The sequence below is a fragment of the Colletotrichum costaricense genome (genome assembly GCF_030867565.1).
Source record: "Colletotrichum costaricense strain IMI 309622 chromosome Unknown Scaffold_6.1, whole genome shotgun sequence".
Classification (NCBI taxonomy): Eukaryota; Fungi; Ascomycota; class Sordariomycetes; order Glomerellales; family Glomerellaceae; genus Colletotrichum; species Colletotrichum costaricense.
This window is the reverse complement of record NW_026848235.1, coordinates 1,530,846-1,547,585: the sequence shown is the minus strand read 5'-3', so window position 1 is coordinate 1,547,585 and position 16,740 is coordinate 1,530,846. Positions and strand designations below refer to the sequence as shown.

Genomic DNA, 16,740 nt, shown 5'->3' with positions numbered 1-16,740 from the left:
GGCGATACCATGTAGAGATACCTGGACCAAACTTCTCTGTTTCTGAGTTGGTAGTATCGATTGTCACTTTGAGGGGGAAGACGAGAATGACGCGACGATAGTGCAGTTGGTCAGGGAAATGTTGTGAGACGATGGTGACATAACACCGACAAAAATTTAGATTCGCTTCTATCTTTTCCCTCTTGGGAGCGTTGATGTTGATGTTCCTCCAACCGCTCACATATCCATCTCGTCGGCATTGTCGTCTCCGATGGTGACCCTTTTCCTGTTCTGGCCCATGAGCTGCGAGAGAGCGACCTTGTTGACTTGGCCCCCGATCTTGCGCTGCATCTTGGCAATCTCCTCCTCCGCGTCGACCGCCTCGGCCTCGGCGTAGTCGAGAACCAACTTGCGGCCCAGCAAGTGGGTGTCTCGCAATGCGTTGAGAGCGTTTTCCGCCTCTCGGGGTGTGACAAACTCGGCAAAGGCAAAACCCCTGGTCGAGTTGCCAAACTTCTTCGGCAGGCGCACCGCCCTGAGCTGGCCATAGGTGCTGAACAGGGTGCGGATGTCCTTCTTGGTCGCTTCGAAGGGCAAGTTCTTGATGACGACTTTGGTCCGCTGCCCCGCTGCCTTGCGGGCCTTGTCCTCCCGGCGACGCTCCTCTGCTGCGTCTTGGCCCTTGTGGGAAGCCTTGACCGCAAGGGTGTGCCCTTCCAGCACAAACCCGTCCATGGACTTGAGGGCTGCCTGCGCTTGTTCCTTTGTCTTGAAGACGACAAAGCCGAAACCCATACTGAGCACTTGTCCAGGCTTCTTGGGGTCCATCTTTGTCTTCACTCTGGCGGAGGCGAAGCCGTCCAACGGTTTAAACGTTTCTGCCAACTTATCCGTCGTGGTGGAGAAGTTGAGGTTCCGGACAAACAGTGAGGTTGTTTCAACGCTGGCCTCGCTTTGGTCGTCCCGTCCCAAAAGCTCTGTAACGCTCAACTTCTGAACACCGGTGGGCCGATCCTCCTTGCCCTGCGTCATGTTTACTGAGGCATCATTCTTGAACAGGTTCTTCGGGCCCTTCTCCAGAAACAGCACAGTGTCCTTAATACGCCTGTACGCCAGCTTGGCGAAGGCAGCCTTTGCATGTGTTGGCTGCGCGAATTCGACGATGGCAATGGTACCACTAGGCGGCATCAGCACCCTCAGGACTGTGCCGTGCTCCTCAAACATAGTTCTCAGCTCCTCCATCGTAGTCCCGAACGGGAAGTTCTTGACCAAAATGGTCGTGTCGCCCCGCTTTTGTGACTTGAGGGCATCGAGATCCACGCCGTTCGACACAAAGTACGACTTGGTCTCTTGGATGATCGACGTCTCGGCGATGGCCTGCTTGACACCGGCATCTGCCGAAGTGGGATCTAGCAGCTCTGATTTGGACACGCCCAGCCGGCTTGCCACGGAAGCATTGACTGCATCCTGGCTCATGTACAGAGAATTCCAGTTGAACGTGCTAGAGGCGGCATCGGCTTTCTTTCGGATCAGGTTCTGCTTTTTCAAGGGCAGCTTTGAGATTGCGAACTCGTCCAGCCCAGCATCGCGCTTTCCCTCAGCGGGCAAGACGTGCAAAAGACGCCCTTGAAAAGTCTGACCATCCGTCGACTGGAATGCAGCAACAGCTGACTCGGCACTCGTGAATTGGACCATTGCAAAGCCCTTGCTTGCGCCTCCAGCAGTGACTGGCAGATGTACCTGGTGGGAAATTAGCAATCTGAGCACATCTTTGATGTTCATATGAAGAGCTGAGAAGGCAATCATTTTTCAGAAAGTCGAAGCATCTACTAAAATACCGATCCAAGGTTCGCATCAACCATCATTTGATGTAAGCTGTCCCTATCTGGATTCATCACATGATTGTATGGCACGGAGTGGCGTAAGATTGATATGAAAAGCTCTCTGCTTACCTCTTGCAGCTCCCCAAACTGTTCAAAGTGTGCCCGCAAGTCCTCATCTTTGGCACTAAACGGTAGGTTTCGAACGAAGAGTCTAGAGTTTCGCTTGATGGTGGCGAGGGTGGCATCTTCCTCGACCTCCTGGGAAACCGGGGCGTCTTGAATTGCAGCTCCACCGTCAGTCTCGGCCTTTGGCTTCTCGGCCGCCGGCTGCTTTTGCTGTTCCACGGGGGCACTTCCGACTGTCTCTCCACTGTCTTGCTGGACTGGAGGTCGGGGCACTTCGCCATCTTCAACTAGATCGAGTAGTCGATTTGTCCTCGAACGAAGCCAATCATCGTCAGTGGCAGCAGCATTGGTTGGGGCAGGCGTAGTCTCGTCCTGAGGCATGACTTCCGTCGGCTCAGAGACGGGGTCAGCGTCAGGCATCGCCTCGTCCTTTTCCGGCAAAGGCTCTGTACGACCATCTCCCTGTGGTGCCTCCCTCATCTGCCGTTTCTCAGGCCGAGACGGGATGGCCTCATACTCATCGTCACTCTCGTCGTCTTGAAGCAACTTCTTCTGCTCTTTAACAGCGGCAGAGGCCATGACATCTGACATTTCGTTTGCAGAGCTTTGGCCAGTGCCCATGACCTGCAAGAACTCGCGCAGCTTGGGATCCGATTCATCCAGATCCTCTCGCTTTCGCTTCTTCTTCGCATCCTTCTCGTCACTGGCAGGGAGAGGGGCAACGGATGCTGACGGCGTTGCCACAGACATCTGGCCGCTAGTGCCCTTTGCTTTTGCAGGGGCAAGATCTGCAATCTGGGTAGACAATATGAGTATATGGACATTCGTTTGTTTACAAGGTGACGATGTCAACATACCGGTCTTGCAAGCTCAACGTTGATCCTTGACATACGGATGTATGATCTGTTGAAATACTTGACTGCCTTAGCAGCAACCTCGGGAGTTTTGAAACCGACATAGCCGATTCTCCGTTGAGGAATAATTTTTACGTCTGTGACTTCACGACCTCCAGCTGAGAAGTGCTGTCGGAAGTCTGCGTCTGTGATTTTGGGCGGAAGACCTCTCACGAAGATGCGAGAGGTCTCCAATGGAGTAGCTTCGGCGGCGGTGGCAGCCATTATGTGAAGGGGTATCTCAGAAAACAAAATAAAAGGCTCCAACAGTAGTAAGAAGAAAATATTATGAGCTCAATTGCTCGGGGGGTTGTGGTGGCTATAAAGGCAGAGACATGCTGTCGTGTAGTGGACAGAGGAAGACGGGAGAAGGCCTTGGTGATATTCACGACGGAAACGGGACTTGCCTTGAAGTTTTTTTTTCTTCCGCCCCGTCGTTATCGCTATCACCATGTGACCTTCCGCCCCGCCTTGTCAACGCTAGCGCAGGTTACAGCCGTAGCCGTTTCCACCCCGGAAGGAAGATTATGGTCCGTGCGCCCATGACAACCCAACTCGATCGAATGGACCCTTCCCTGTCGCGGGCACTTTGTCAGGCTTGCTCCAAACACGCGACAACCACTCTTGAAAGAAACTCGTAAACCAAGCCAATTCCTCGGTCTAAGGATTTTCATGTAAGTCGAACCCTCCGCGATGTGCAGAAAATCATTGACACTCTCGTCAGAACCTCGATCCCTATAAGTGAGTTTCTCCAAACTAGACGAAGGCGCAGCAGTGGACGATGAGTTGGAAAAGGGGCTTGCGAGTTGTGCCGCGTAAACCGAACGAATCATCTGGACCGAGGCTGACGACGAGATCGCAAGACTCAGATACTTTTGCAGCACCACGAAATTATACAATGGCCGACGCTAAGAGCACTTCGCCCGCTCCGCGCGAGAAGCTGGAAGGTACGTTGCGACAATAGACTGGGTCATCTGTGCAGGAACTGGACGAGGATAAGGTTGAAGACGAGGCTGACGCAAACGAAAAACAGCTCAGGTCAAGAGCGCCGACATGGTGAGGAGCGCCGACGGACCGCCCAACTGCGACCCACGATACTGACAGTGTATAGACCGAGGACATGCAGCAGGAATCCATTGAAGTCGGTATGTAACGTCATTCCTCGGAAAGCCCCTCCGTAGGACCCCGCTGTGTTCTGACGACCCCTCCATAGCTCAGGAAGCCATGGCCAAGTTCACTATTGAGAAGGTACGCGTCCTCAATTCACTGAGAACATAGCGTACGACATCGTTTACTGACAAACATGATCTCCAGGACATTGCCCAGCACATCAAGCGAACCGTGAGCCTACCGTAATTCCTTTTATCGCCTGACTGCATACAGTTGCTAATACTTGCGGCGATTTCAGTTCGATGAGCGCAAGGGACCTACATGGCACTGCATTGTTGGCCGCAACTTTGGCAGCTTCGTGACCCACGGTACGTCTACCAACAGCCCAACGTCCGACTTCCAGCCAAGACAGGAGGAGAATGCGGGGCATCGAATTGGACATACCCTAATCATATCTAACCCGGTATACAGAAACTAAGCATTTCATCTACTTCTACCTCGGCCACTGCGCGATCCTTCTCTTCAAGACCCAATAGACGGCCGAACGACCAAGCCGAAGAACGAAAATTAAGCGACAAATTACTGTCCAAAGACTTGGGACCCCGCCCAGGGACGACGCGTCGCAGATACGATGTACAGGACATACCTTCAAATAGGGAGAGGGCCCGCGACTAGACCGGCCTCATATGGGATAATGGGAATATGAACTTGTGGAAAAAGGCGTGTGCGGGAACTGCTTCTTTCTTGGAGGGGGAGAGATGACTGTCAACCAAAACGAGGGGTTCAAAATGCAGCGTTGGGCGAGTAGATTTTTACCGTGATCTTCTGCTAGGCGGCGCTGGAGCCCATTCGTCAATCAAATATGCTTCAAACGTCATGGCTCGTAACAATTGCTGTTAGTAGGGCTTTGTAGGCTTCCTTGCGCCAGCCAGGCATTCGGCGCCTACCGAAGCCCTGTTGAAATGCGGAGTGTGCGATTAGAGAGAACTTCGTGGTTCCTGGGAGGCTGTTTACGATCGGCGTATTCCCAGGGCGCAAGGCTCTTTTTAAGGACAGAGTCTCGATTCACTACAGGTGCTTCAATTTGACCTCTGCCGTACCTTGCGATGGATGGTATGATGAAATACTGATTGACGGAACACAAGATGGCATGCGCCGTGCTCACAAAATTGATCCCAAGGCCACGGTGAGCAAGGTGACAGTGATCATGTGCTGGATTTAGGAATAGGAAGAGAAATTGTCAGTTCTCTCAAATGTTACCCACTATAATGCTCTTCCCGGACCTTGACTGGACGTAACGCATTGAGATGTGAATGTCTAGAACATGCCCACGACCTTCTTCGAGAATGGTATAATGAGAGAAGTACAGAGGTGTAATCTTCCATCTATATGGGCCTCTATTCAAAAGATAGACGCGCGTGTACTTCTCTACTCTCACACTATTCCAATTGCTAGCCAATTCAATATCGAACAGAGGTTACAATAACTCCGGAAATAATTGCCTTAGAATAATCGCCACTACGAATAACTGTAACTTCTTTGATAAATGTCCAGAGCATCCGTCCACCACATTACGATACACGTCCGCAAGTGTGTACCCATCGAGATATCATCAGGAGAAATAACCATCCGTCTAACTACCTCCCTTCGGCACGTCAGACCCGAGCAGCATCGCGGGTCCAGACTCTCTCTCCCGATCAAGAGGCAAAGGAAGGGAACCGCGGTCGAGAGCCTCGTTTCAGACGACCCCTTTCTCTGGCGGATCAGCACCTCCAAGGCCGTTGTCCATGGGGGATTTCTCATCCGTCCGACGGCTGTCTGTCTCCCCCACCCTTCTCTCCTCAACTCTCTCCGGATCTGAAGCCGACAGGACGACATCTTGTGGGGATGATTCATGGGATATTGGTATGTTCAATCCGTTTAGAGTGGCCATCTCATCCTCATCCGTCTTGCCACTTTGCCTTCAAGTCTCTGAGATCCAAAGTCGAGACCGGAATCTAGGATGCACCACAATAGTAAGGAAGCAACACCTCCCGACATAATTAAACAGCTCAGGCACAGGCTTCTGCCTCTCCTCCTTTCTACGAATCAATTTTACAAAAACAAGGGAATTGCTACTGGGCTGGGTACCACGGCGCATGTCAATCTTGTTCAACCCAAATGTCTCCGTCTCGGGACATAAAACGAAACCGGGGCCCATGCTCATTTTCGTCTCAAGTTTTCCTTAGACTCGACGTCGTTGCCGTGGAATAAATTAAGTACGGATCGACGCAACCAAAAAAAAAAAAAAAGAGACTTTCTCCATTGAAAAAGGGTTGTTTTTCTTGCAACAGTATGACCCAGCATGCCGGGTGGGTGACCTTTTCCCTTCCTCGGCCGAGAGACACACACACACACACACACACACACACACACACACGCTCACGGGGAAAGGGGAAACCACTTTGCTGAAGTTTCTCTCACTCTCTCTCGCTCTCTTGTTACAGAATGTCAGTAAGGGGGTTTTGTTATGGGATGGGATCGACGTCGGCTTCCCGTGCCCACCTTTCATCCACTCACTCGTGTTATCCGAGCGAGAAGTCTACATGCCATACGAAGCAGTCTCTGGGCAGAGTTAAGACTTGAATTGATTCTGAATTATCAACAACCGCAATAAGACACCAATCTCCAACCGAACCTTTTTTTCCTTTCAGGAAGACCAATTCGGAAAATCGCAGCTCGTACGGGAGTCATTCTCAATGAGGCGGTGTCTGTCATTCGTTCTTCCGAACTCCAACAATACGTGCAGTGCAGCCCCCGGCCCATGGGCACTTTTTCGTTCCGTCAGTTATCCACAACGGGCGAGTTGGGAACTTGGGGTAACACTCAAAGTGGCACTTCCCTCGCGAGGCGCTGCCAGGCACCCAGCAATAGCAGGTTGGGGTTTCTGTTCATGTCCAGGTTCCTGGCTGGTACCTTCCTCCCACCTTGCGTACCTTTTATGGATAGGTAACCAGCAAAAGAATTAGTATCCGTACGTATCTAACCATCAACAGGCGTAACCCAAGGAAGCGGGCCCTCTCACCTGACACCCGAAGCGGCTGGCCCTCCTCCTCCACCACCCCAAGATGCCAAGGTGTGTAGGTACTGTGGTAGGTACCTACAGAGTCCCGTCCCTCCTCCCAAGGAGTCCCCTCCGCTCTGCGGCACCCGCGCCGAGCCAAGACACAGACATGCGCTAGAGCCCAAGAGATCACACGCTAACGTCGACCTAACTAACGACTTGTTGTTCTACGGATGGATACTCCGTACGTATACTACACTACTGCGCAGTCTTGCGCTTGGAGGGGAAGAAGAAGAAGAGGGACTCGCAGGTGAGGGCAAGGGAGGGGCAAGAGCGGAGGGCGATAGCCCGCTTTATTTCTCGGCGGCCGGTGGCTGGCTGCTGCCGGATCGACATTGATGAGCGGGCTGCGGGATGGGCAGACGAAATGCAACGGGGTTTCGTTGAACGCGTGCAGTGGGGAGAGAAAGACAGAGAGCGACAGACCACGTTTTTCTGGAAAGAATGATCTGCAAAGGTGCGTTTCCGTCCCCTTTCGTGTAAGAGGACCATGGGCGTCGCTGCTGCGAATCTATCTGTACCTATTCAGAGGTGAGCTGAATCCGCAAACATTTGAACCAAGGGGGAATGGGACCAGAAGACGAAGCACGCTGGGACAACACACGACTCAGCTCCCACTTGGCAAATATCCCACACAGATAGACGATGCCGTTAAGCTCTCCCGCAACGAAATGAATCAACATAACAAAGTCTACTGGGGTGCTTCCTCGACAGATCATATCACCTTCCGGAAACTTTCTGATGGGCGCCCGCACCATGCTCTCCCGATATGCAAAGCGCGAACCGCCAGTGCGTGGGCAATGTGATCCGAGAGCAGTTGCCATGGTGGGGGGAGGGATAGGAAAAAGAGAATCGTACTGCGATTTACCGCGCTGCTCCCTCCCCCTGCCATACGCACGTTCGAATGGCCCTGGCGTTGCCTATACATGATGCACATGAGCCGAAAGCCATTGAAGGAATTGAGTGCTTTGATGAAGAAGCGGGGTAAAGACCAATGTGAATGAAGCCATCGGCGGAAACTTGAGCAATTCATCTTTTCGCCCAAACCTTTTGGTGTCGTTGCAGATTCTTTGGGGGGCTGGGTGATAGATTTCCGGCAACCGGTAACTGGTTTCGGACGTTGCGCGACGACATGGTTGGCGGGAACGGAACGACCATACAAGTAGGCACTATAGACGAGAGGCGAGACCCAGGGTGTCAGCCAGACCACCACCATCCTATTCAGGGTCCTGGTGGCAGGGGACAATCTGCTGGACGATCAGGGCCCTGGTCAAAAGGGTATTTCGAGCGAAAAGCATCAACCCTTCTCCGTGACGACATGGCAATCGTCTTCTTTGCAGTCCGCATTGCTTGTCGGCAAAAGGCGAGTCCCTCTCGTATCGGAAGGAATGTAGGTTCCACAGGTCTTCGTCAAGAGCCCCAGGTATCCTGTTTGAGGCGTAGAGCTGAGCATCTCTTTCTTGTCGTTTCTCGGGTGAGTGGCCCTGATCAACGGAGCAGGTACGGAAGCAGGCCGGAGTGCTGGCTGGTCCATCATCCGCCTCTCCTCCTCCTCCCCACCTCACAAAACACCTCTGTAGTCACGGATACTTGGGTTTGCGACGCACAGGACAGCACCCGGTCCTACTTTGTCCGAACCATAGAAACCCATCTGTCTGGCTGGACCGGCTGGAAGGTTTCTCGGCTGCATTGGTGTCTGTCAGCCTTCCAGCACACACCATATCTAACAATGTTGGTCGATGTCCTGAGCGGTTCCTGTGTGTAGCCGTCCTGTAGGTAGATAGGCCCGGTAGGCTTCTCATCATCTTCGGATGGAGTAACCGTTTTTGGTGGTTTTGTGCTACCCATGCGTGTAGCATGTCTCACACTTTTTTTCTTGCTCCGGCTGGCTGGACTCCAAACTCCCGAACAGCTGGAATGGGACTCACTGTATGAGGGATCAAATATTTGCGTCGCTTAGCATGCCTGTAGTACTCTCCTTCAGCTTCGCCACATCGATTGTAGCCATTGTTCCGGGAGTTTCCTCTAACTCGTCGACGAAAAGGAAGAGGGATCGAGGGCTGGAATCGGCCTGCAACGCACGGGTCTATCGACTTAGCTACGGCATCTAAGGCCCAAGTTGGGCAACGGGGCGGGGAACGATGCATGTATCGCGTGTGTACCTACACCCATTCGGCTTAATCGCCATCCGCCATCTCGACTCGGCAACGTCTCGATGTGTATCAGTACACCGGGCCAGTCCGGCCCTTAGAATGGGATGCAGCTAGAAGGCTGGCCCACACTTGAAGAAGGAGAGGAGGAAGCTCAGGCGCGGCATCGGGCCCAGCAGGTTGGAAGCACTGGGGTACAAGGTGATGAGAAAATACTATGAAGCAGGTCGACCCATGAGGTCTTCGCCACTAGTAGGATGATGGCCCCGATATCAGCAGTCCGCCTGTGATAGTTGGCAGTGATATAGCAACTGTGGACTGTGAGGTTGATGCAAATGTACTGGCTGGTAGGCCTGGGCATCCGAGCTCCGTTGCAGGGTTTGGAGCTTGCTCTCCACATGTGAGCTGAGATGATCCGCCAGGTGTCAGACACTCAGATCGGACAGGTGGGTAAGAGAATACACAAGTGCCGCTGAAGGTAAAGACGGACGGCAGCTGCTTTTGCGCGGCCAAAGGTATCTTATGTCATCCAGTAAGCTGACGTCTCGTTGCATTTTTATATTGAACTTGGCTGTCATAGTGTTGTATTGTCGACGGTCAGGCAGTTCCTGGCAAAAAATCGACAGAAATGTTGCTTTCGTAGCCGTTGCCGGGATAGATTGCTTGGGCAGCGTCTGATCCTGTCCTCGTTTCGGGGGAAACACATATGGCTCTATTGACCACCAGTGGCCCAATTCGAGGCTTTCCTGTGCGTAGTCGGATTCGATTGATATGCGTGCTCATTCACTGATCCCCTGTGTAACTTGCTACCGTTTCTCTGCCGCCGGTAGCGGGTTTCCTGCTCTTTTCCGGCGCGGTTGAGTTGGTATGAAGAAGACGCTGACCCATGTTTTCAGCAACAAGAGCCCGTTAGTGGCCAACGGCCTCGGCATGTTTCTGTTTTCTCGTTACAGGACATGGATGGTCACGGCATCAGTGCTCAGGGTGATTTTGACACTCAAAGCTTCAAACGCATTACCTGCAGATAGATTAAAGCGTTGCTGGAGGCAATGTCGGTATCCAATGATGAAGCACTGGACAGAGGCAGAAATTAGACGTTTATGCTGTTTTCAGGATGCTCCCTTACGTTTTCCATCAACGTCCGAACTTTGACGGTGCCCCATGCTTTTAGAGGTGGGGTTGTTGTCTGCGATGGCCCTTGGGCTTTGTGGTCGGTTTTCGAAAGCAGGCGCCGAGTCACACGGAGAAGACTCTACGGATAGGTCCACATTAATAATAGTGTGGTTGACTTTGCTTGTGGTGGCTGTCGATTTGGTGTAAACAGCCTTGTGATGTTGATGATTTCCTGCAGTGCCAACTTCTCGCAAACGATCCGATACCTAGTAGATACAGTCAGGTAGTCTTTGGAATCGGTATTCCGCGTGTTGAAGGGATCTATGGATGAGCTACCAGGGGCACGAACGTCGGGGGCAGGGTGATTGGCGAGATCTTACTCTGGATTCTGTGTAACCAGCAATCGTCGATGCTGCCGTCGTTCTGTGCTAGATTGTGCTGCACACAGCGAATTGTGCTCAGGTATGGCATTGTCCGGCCGAAGCCCAGTAGTCCGTGCTGTTTGAAGCCACGAGTACTGGGCCATCGCAGTTTGTCGCAGTTGTCTGGCGTCTGCATCATACTTCGCTCACAAGCCGGGAGAGGGTCCCTGCTTTCTGCAAAAGTCGTTCGAGGTCAAATAGTTGGTAGATGGTACAATACGTGGTGATGGCAGGCCGACTTTCTCGGACGCGATCTTGGACTGAGTAATGTTCCGGTGGGAGAATTGCTGTATACCAGCGCCAGTATCGTACTCACTGGTACAGAACGTACAGGTCCTCGTTGATGGCGCCGAAACAAATGCATAAGGTATCCGTACCTGGCATGAAGCCAGTTTGGGTGCCCGTCTTCCATGATCACACAAAAGCGTGGCAGGTGCTGTGGCCTTGTGTTCTTCCGCAACCCAAAGGAGTGAATATTAGCGCAACATGTTCGCTACACCAAACGACACCGATCCGCCTAGCCTCCCTCCAAACACTACAGTACAGTCGAGATGGGTGGGAGTCGGTAGGCTGCTGGCTGCCACGCTGCATGCCGTACTGGCTATGTACCTACCTGCTGTGCGTTCGCCATTGTCGAGTCAAGGTGAAATGTCGCGCAGGTAGACCGAAATGCACCCAGGTGCGCTACCTACTATTGCTGAAGTATCCCTACCTTGACGTCCGTCGCCAGGGAAAACGGCAAAGACATGTTTCAGTCGAGGTTGAGACAATGAGACGCACCGACCGAGACAAGCAAAGAACGGCTCTATCTGGCAGGCAAGCGAGACTTGCAGTTGAGATTCAGGCTCAAGCCGAATCTCCAGCTGCCATCTGCCGCCTCCCCTGACGTGGAGTACGAAATGCAAATCAAATCCAAATCAACCTGCATGTGTAGCAAGCCTGTCAGCTAGAGAGTTGCCCATATACGGTACGTACACTGCTGCGTAGCGATCGGCCCTGCCAATCGCGAGCTTCGTTCGCCTTACGCCATGCTCTTGGTAGCGTAGGTACGACAAAGCTGACCACGAAAGCAACCAAGCCAGTCTGGAGCCTTGCTTGGGGAGGCCATACGATGGTGAGTGTCATTGGGGGCTCAAGCTCGTACCCAGGCCGTGGCGCTGTTGGCTCCTGGCCTGACCCGTGATCGTGATGGCTGTAAGTAGGTACTGCGTCACCTCGGACGAGCGCCCGTATGGAGGCCCGCGATAGCTTGCAAGTTGGCGAAGCTTTGTATGCCGGCCCGCCAACATGGGCACATATTGCGAAAGTCGACGACTGTGGCCTGCCTGCCCTTGAAGAAGTGGAAACTGGGAAGTGACGTGACGGGAAAAGCCAGCGGATCCGAGGACACAAGCATGATCCATCATCCCGCACCAACCATCCCACGCCGTTTGAGTGCTCATTCTGGCGGTTAGGGGAAACACTATTTCGGCGTTAGTCTGGGCCCGATGATGAATCCGATTAAAGTGACTTCCCTTCCCGCGGGAACCCGGGTAGCCACAAAGTCGTGTCCGATGTTCGCTGCGTGTGTCTCTCTGTGAGTGGTACGGAATATGAAGAAACGACGGCAGAAATTGCAATTGTAAACGACGTCAAGAGTCGATGGCGGGTACCTCGAGGTGAATGGACGACAGGGGTCTTGGGCGGGCACGGCGGGATAGTATTTGTTTTTCTGACTTGTTCTTTTCTTTCTCGATCTCTGTGAAAAGTCGTCTGTAGCATCGTTCACCGTCGACGATTTGGGGGTCTTCTTTCTTTTTCTTCATTCCGGGGAAACACCAGCTGGGTCTCAAGGCTTTGGAGGCTTCGGAGGCGTTGTCGAGGAAAGAGACATTGGCAATTAAGGTACGTACCGATATTCGTACCTACTGGTGTACGTACGGGAGGAAGGTACGAAGACCGCATCAAAAGAATGGAAGGATCGACTGGGGTTCCCGAGGTACCTTCCCGACGCCTCCGTACTTGCACTTGCAACAACATACAATTCTAGACGGGATCCACTCCGAGGTACCCACGGGCAGGTACAGATACTGCAGTGGTACATGACCTCGTGGCTGCAACCAAAAGTTAGGTATGATTCTCCCGCGCCCCCAGCAGCCCAGCACACTCGCGCATCGTCACCCAATGTGCCAATCCATCCACTTGGGCACTGCTGCTTCACTGGTGCTTCAATGGCAGGTGCAGGTGGTAGACGGAGGTGTACCGCCGAGACTGAAGTGAGGGCAGGAACCAACAATTCGATAACCTCCTTCCGTTGATCCCGTCTCTTCCATTGATCCTGTCGTCCGCCTCAAATCACTCCGTACCTTGCGGAATAATTCTACCAATCCTCCCTCACCTTCTGTCCTCTCCCACGCGCGTCTTCACTCTCATTGGTTTCCTTCAACACTAGGAGTAATCCAGCCGGGATGTGCGTTCTGGTCTCCCTTCAGCCAACCCAACTCTCAACTTACCGGAGCTTGGATGCTGTCTGCCAATTAACCACCCGACCCGGTCGCCTACCTATGCGGATGCCTCTTCTGCGCCCTCGAATTTGTCCGAGTGATGTCAGAGTCTTTGAAGAGCCTGGCATAGAGATACAAACACCGGCGATGACTTTATGTGTGGAAGCACCAAGTAGACTAGCGGTAGACTAATCAATGGTCACAGTCACACTCCTCGACGATGGGACACTGCAGCAAACAGTCAAGTGACAGCGCAAGCTACTTGACCCATTGGGATCCTCATGAGACCCGCACCAGCTGCAGCATAGAAGGTCAGGTACGGCCGTCCGTCCGTGACTCCATTTGAAGGATGGCGAGGCGACCTACCACAGTAGAACGTCTGCATAGCACATGGGCTTCCCCTCATCACACCTAGCCGCTGCATCTCAATGACTGCTACGTACACAACCGCATTCCGCCATGACACCGAAGACGGCCCAGGTCAATCTGGATGAACATGGCTGAAGTCGAATAGGTCGGCTTGGTCGGAAAACCCTTACTTCTCTGCCTTACTCCCAGTCGTTGAACCCTCAAGAACCGTTCAGCCAGCAGCGATCGCGCCGGCCAATTTGGACGGATGCGGGCATGGCGTGGGTGTTGCCAGTGGTATGGCCCTCTTCACATTCCATCTAGAAGGAAGGGTGTTCCCACTCAGGCACACGCACCAGTTGCAGTGCGGTCGACGTTGCGTGCAACGAATTCTATCGGTCACCAGCTGCCAGCCACGTTCCAGCCGCAAGAGGTCGAGCAAAGAAGAATACCGCCCCGGCGACGCCAGCCAGCGGCACCACCATTGGCGGACGGGGTTTCAGCCCGCCTTACCTTACCATGCCATGCCAGCGAAGCAGAACAAGATGCAGAGAAGCCTGCTGGATACCCAGTCATGCCAGTCTGGCGTCGTCTCCCCGACTCGCCTATTTCCTGTCGTTGATTCTTACTCCTGACCGCCATGGAACAGCAAGGCAACTACTCAAAAGGCATATTCTGTACTCAAAACTTCAAACCCATCCGACGGCTTCTTCCCCGGGTGTCGAGACCAGTATCCGTTGCCAATGGAATTCATCAAGCGAGCGACATTGGCCTCTACTCAAGGTCCGACAGGGGGGTGCACTAGCCGCTGCTAGCCCAGTGCGCTCACCATCACCATTGTCGCAACATGGAACCTGTGTATCCATCAAGTAAGGACAGGCCGCGTTCTGCAGTCGAGGTACAGGCTTGGTACTAAGCCCACTGAGGAGGAACTGCAGGGCAGCACCACCACAACAGGACGAGACAGGAGACCATCTTTCACCCAAGGATAGCGCCGAATGGTAGCACGGGAGTGGACCGGTTTCGTTCCTACAAAAACAATTCATGGTATTGCTAACCGTGGGAGCAAGTCACTCTACGAAAAGCACCAAGTTCGTCGTTCTGATGTCCCAGTCACCGCTGGTGATGTATGAGCATAATGATAAGGACCTCTTCGTCGCAATATCCAGCATGACCCGTTCGCGGGCGCAGGTATATCCGTACTTCTCCAAACGGGATGAGATGTCTTGCAGACAAATGCAACAGCGCAAGGGCGATGGATGGCGGCGGACCGAAAGTTGAGGTATTGAACATGTAACAATGTTACAGTTGAGACGGCGAGAGCTACGTTCGGGTGGCAGATCCACTAGCTACGGTCGAACTGGGACTGGGCTGGACCGGACAAAGCGGTTTTGCCCTTGATTGCCCGCCAATCCAGTCCTTGTTAAGGTTCGCGGCCGTGTGTCAAGTTTGGACGGATTGCCCTTCGTTCAAACAACTGGAAGCCGAAGCAATACGTCGGGCTGTTATGATTGCAGAGAATAACTCGACGGAAGATATGGTACCCACCTCCGGTCCCGAACAGGCGGACGGCTGCATCACTGTTTCTTTTCCCTCCAGAAGAGAAACATGAAGCAAAGATATCGACGAGCAAGACAAGAACGGCATGGGCTGCTGGAAACGATGGGACAAAGGCAGGCCACCACAGACGAGGTTTGCCACATGCTGCCTGCTCCCGTTTCCGTTTCCTGTTGAGCAGCCACCAGCGAGTGCCCCTTGGTTTTCTTCTCATCAATCTTATCATAACAGCAAAATGAAAGCGATGGAGTCATGGAGACAGAGGAACAGGAAGAACAAGGGGTAGCGACTGGGAATATGGAACTTTTCGTAGGAGTGGGAACAAGACGAGGAGGTGAGTGAGTCGGCGGGCCCAATCACCGAATGACAGGGGAACGAACTATGGGATTCGAAAAGGAAAAGTCAAGGCCAAAAATATCCATAGAGATACCACCTCCCTACTCGGTGACAGCACTGACAAAATTCAAGTCATCCTTTTCCGGTACGATGCGGACGAGAGGATGGTCCGGTAGCCTGCTGCGCAGCGGATTTTCTGGTCGTTCGTCTCACCATTTGGGCTGATTGGATTATGCTGTACAGTTTCTTTTCATCTATTACGGTTTCCTCATGTCCTTTGCTCAAGTTGTCAATGTCATCCTGTCAAAGTGGAAGTGGGTGGGCCTGGACCCCGTGACTCGGAGAACAAGCATACCTTAGTAACTGGATGATTAGGGATACGGATAGACAATAGACTATTCGTAAAGAGGGAGGAGGCAGGTGAAAAAGAGGCTCAGAGGGATACGGTGAAGGTTAAATGGATTATGGAACGAGGTGAGGGACCGCCCGCTATCGGATGCTATGCCGGGCTGGGCCCCCGGCCGGAAGTTGTCGTGTAAACCTCGCCCATGCCCAATGCTTTTCGAAATTCTCCATAGGTTATTACACATTGCCCACCTCGTCTTGACTCCTCGCACTATCGCGCGCAAGTGGTGCTTCTACCTCTGTGTTGTCTTGCGGCCACCGTTCGAATGTCTTCGCCCTTTGGCTTCCTTCTGCCCCCATGTGGCACCACGGCTGCGTGACTATGACTGGCCCTGACTGATCCAGTGCCAACTTACGGAGTACTACGTACAATCACATCTCATACGAAGCAGAACGCCAAGCACCGTCTTACCCAGTCGACTGTCTTACTCCATCAGGCCTCACCTCGGTCTTCCATTCTAGGTTTCCCCTCTGGTTTCCCCCTCCAAAGCTGGCTGAGGTGGGCTGGGCCGACATCAAGCGTCCATGTCTTTGGCGGCAAATGCGCAGAACAGAACAGAAACTGAACGGTACAAAGCAGGGCAACACAGACTCAATGATTTGGGGTTACGTCTTTTACCTTGACCTCGTCACTTTGTACTTTTCTTCATCTTATCTGGCTCACTCTACGTCTACGTATACGTTGCTTTCCTAAGATGGTGGTCTTCAGTCATCATGGCACCGATACAGCATGCGTACTGACTGGACTGGAGTGGCCGCCTTGGTTTTCTGACTTTCTGTACGGATACTGCGTAGACCTCAAGGCTCAAGGTACAGCAACATCGACGGTCCCCTTGGTTGATTTCGCACACCCCGACCACCCCTGTCGCTTCGGCCAAAAAGGTCAGAGGTA

At 52.9% G+C, this 16,740-nt stretch overlaps 4 protein-coding genes across 4 annotated transcripts; 1 reads left to right on the top strand and 3 right to left on the bottom strand.

Moving 5' to 3' along the window:
- Positions 1 to 216: 216 nt before the first annotated feature.
- CCOS01_06726 (RNA recognition domain-containing protein) lies at positions 217 to 3,046 on the bottom strand (the record flags this gene model as incomplete). The annotated part of the gene is made up of 3 exons (XM_060454894.1): positions 217 to 1,719; positions 1,932 to 2,723; positions 2,786 to 3,046. The coding sequence occupies 3 exons, from the start codon at positions 3,044 to 3,046 to the stop codon at positions 217 to 219; spliced, it is 2,556 nt and encodes an 851-aa protein (XP_060314594.1).
- Positions 3,047 to 3,719: 673 nt separating this feature from the next.
- On the top strand, positions 3,720 to 4,467 carry CCOS01_06725 (dynein light chain; the record flags this gene model as incomplete). The annotated part of the gene is made up of 7 exons (XM_060454893.1): positions 3,720 to 3,768; positions 3,855 to 3,877; positions 3,933 to 3,966; positions 4,035 to 4,069; positions 4,136 to 4,162; positions 4,230 to 4,299; positions 4,403 to 4,467. 7 exons carry the CDS (start codon positions 3,720 to 3,722, stop codon positions 4,465 to 4,467), a joined length of 303 nt encoding a protein of 100 aa, XP_060314593.1.
- A 3,282-nt stretch (positions 4,468 to 7,749) lies between these two features.
- On the bottom strand, positions 7,750 to 8,250 carry CCOS01_06724 (uncharacterized protein; the record flags this gene model as incomplete). Its single annotated transcript, XM_060454892.1, has 1 exon — positions 7,750 to 8,250. One exon carries the CDS (start codon positions 8,248 to 8,250, stop codon positions 7,750 to 7,752), a length of 501 nt encoding a protein of 166 aa, XP_060314592.1.
- Positions 8,251 to 9,896: 1,646 nt separating this feature from the next.
- CCOS01_06723 (uncharacterized protein) lies at positions 9,897 to 11,168 on the bottom strand (the record flags this gene model as incomplete). The annotated part of the gene is made up of 4 exons (XM_060454891.1): positions 9,897 to 10,063; positions 10,311 to 10,487; positions 10,678 to 10,814; positions 10,870 to 11,168. Coding segments are annotated over 4 exons (780 nt in total), but the record flags the coding sequence as incomplete, so codon positions are not given.
- Between the last annotated feature and the right edge of the window lie 5,572 nt (positions 11,169 to 16,740).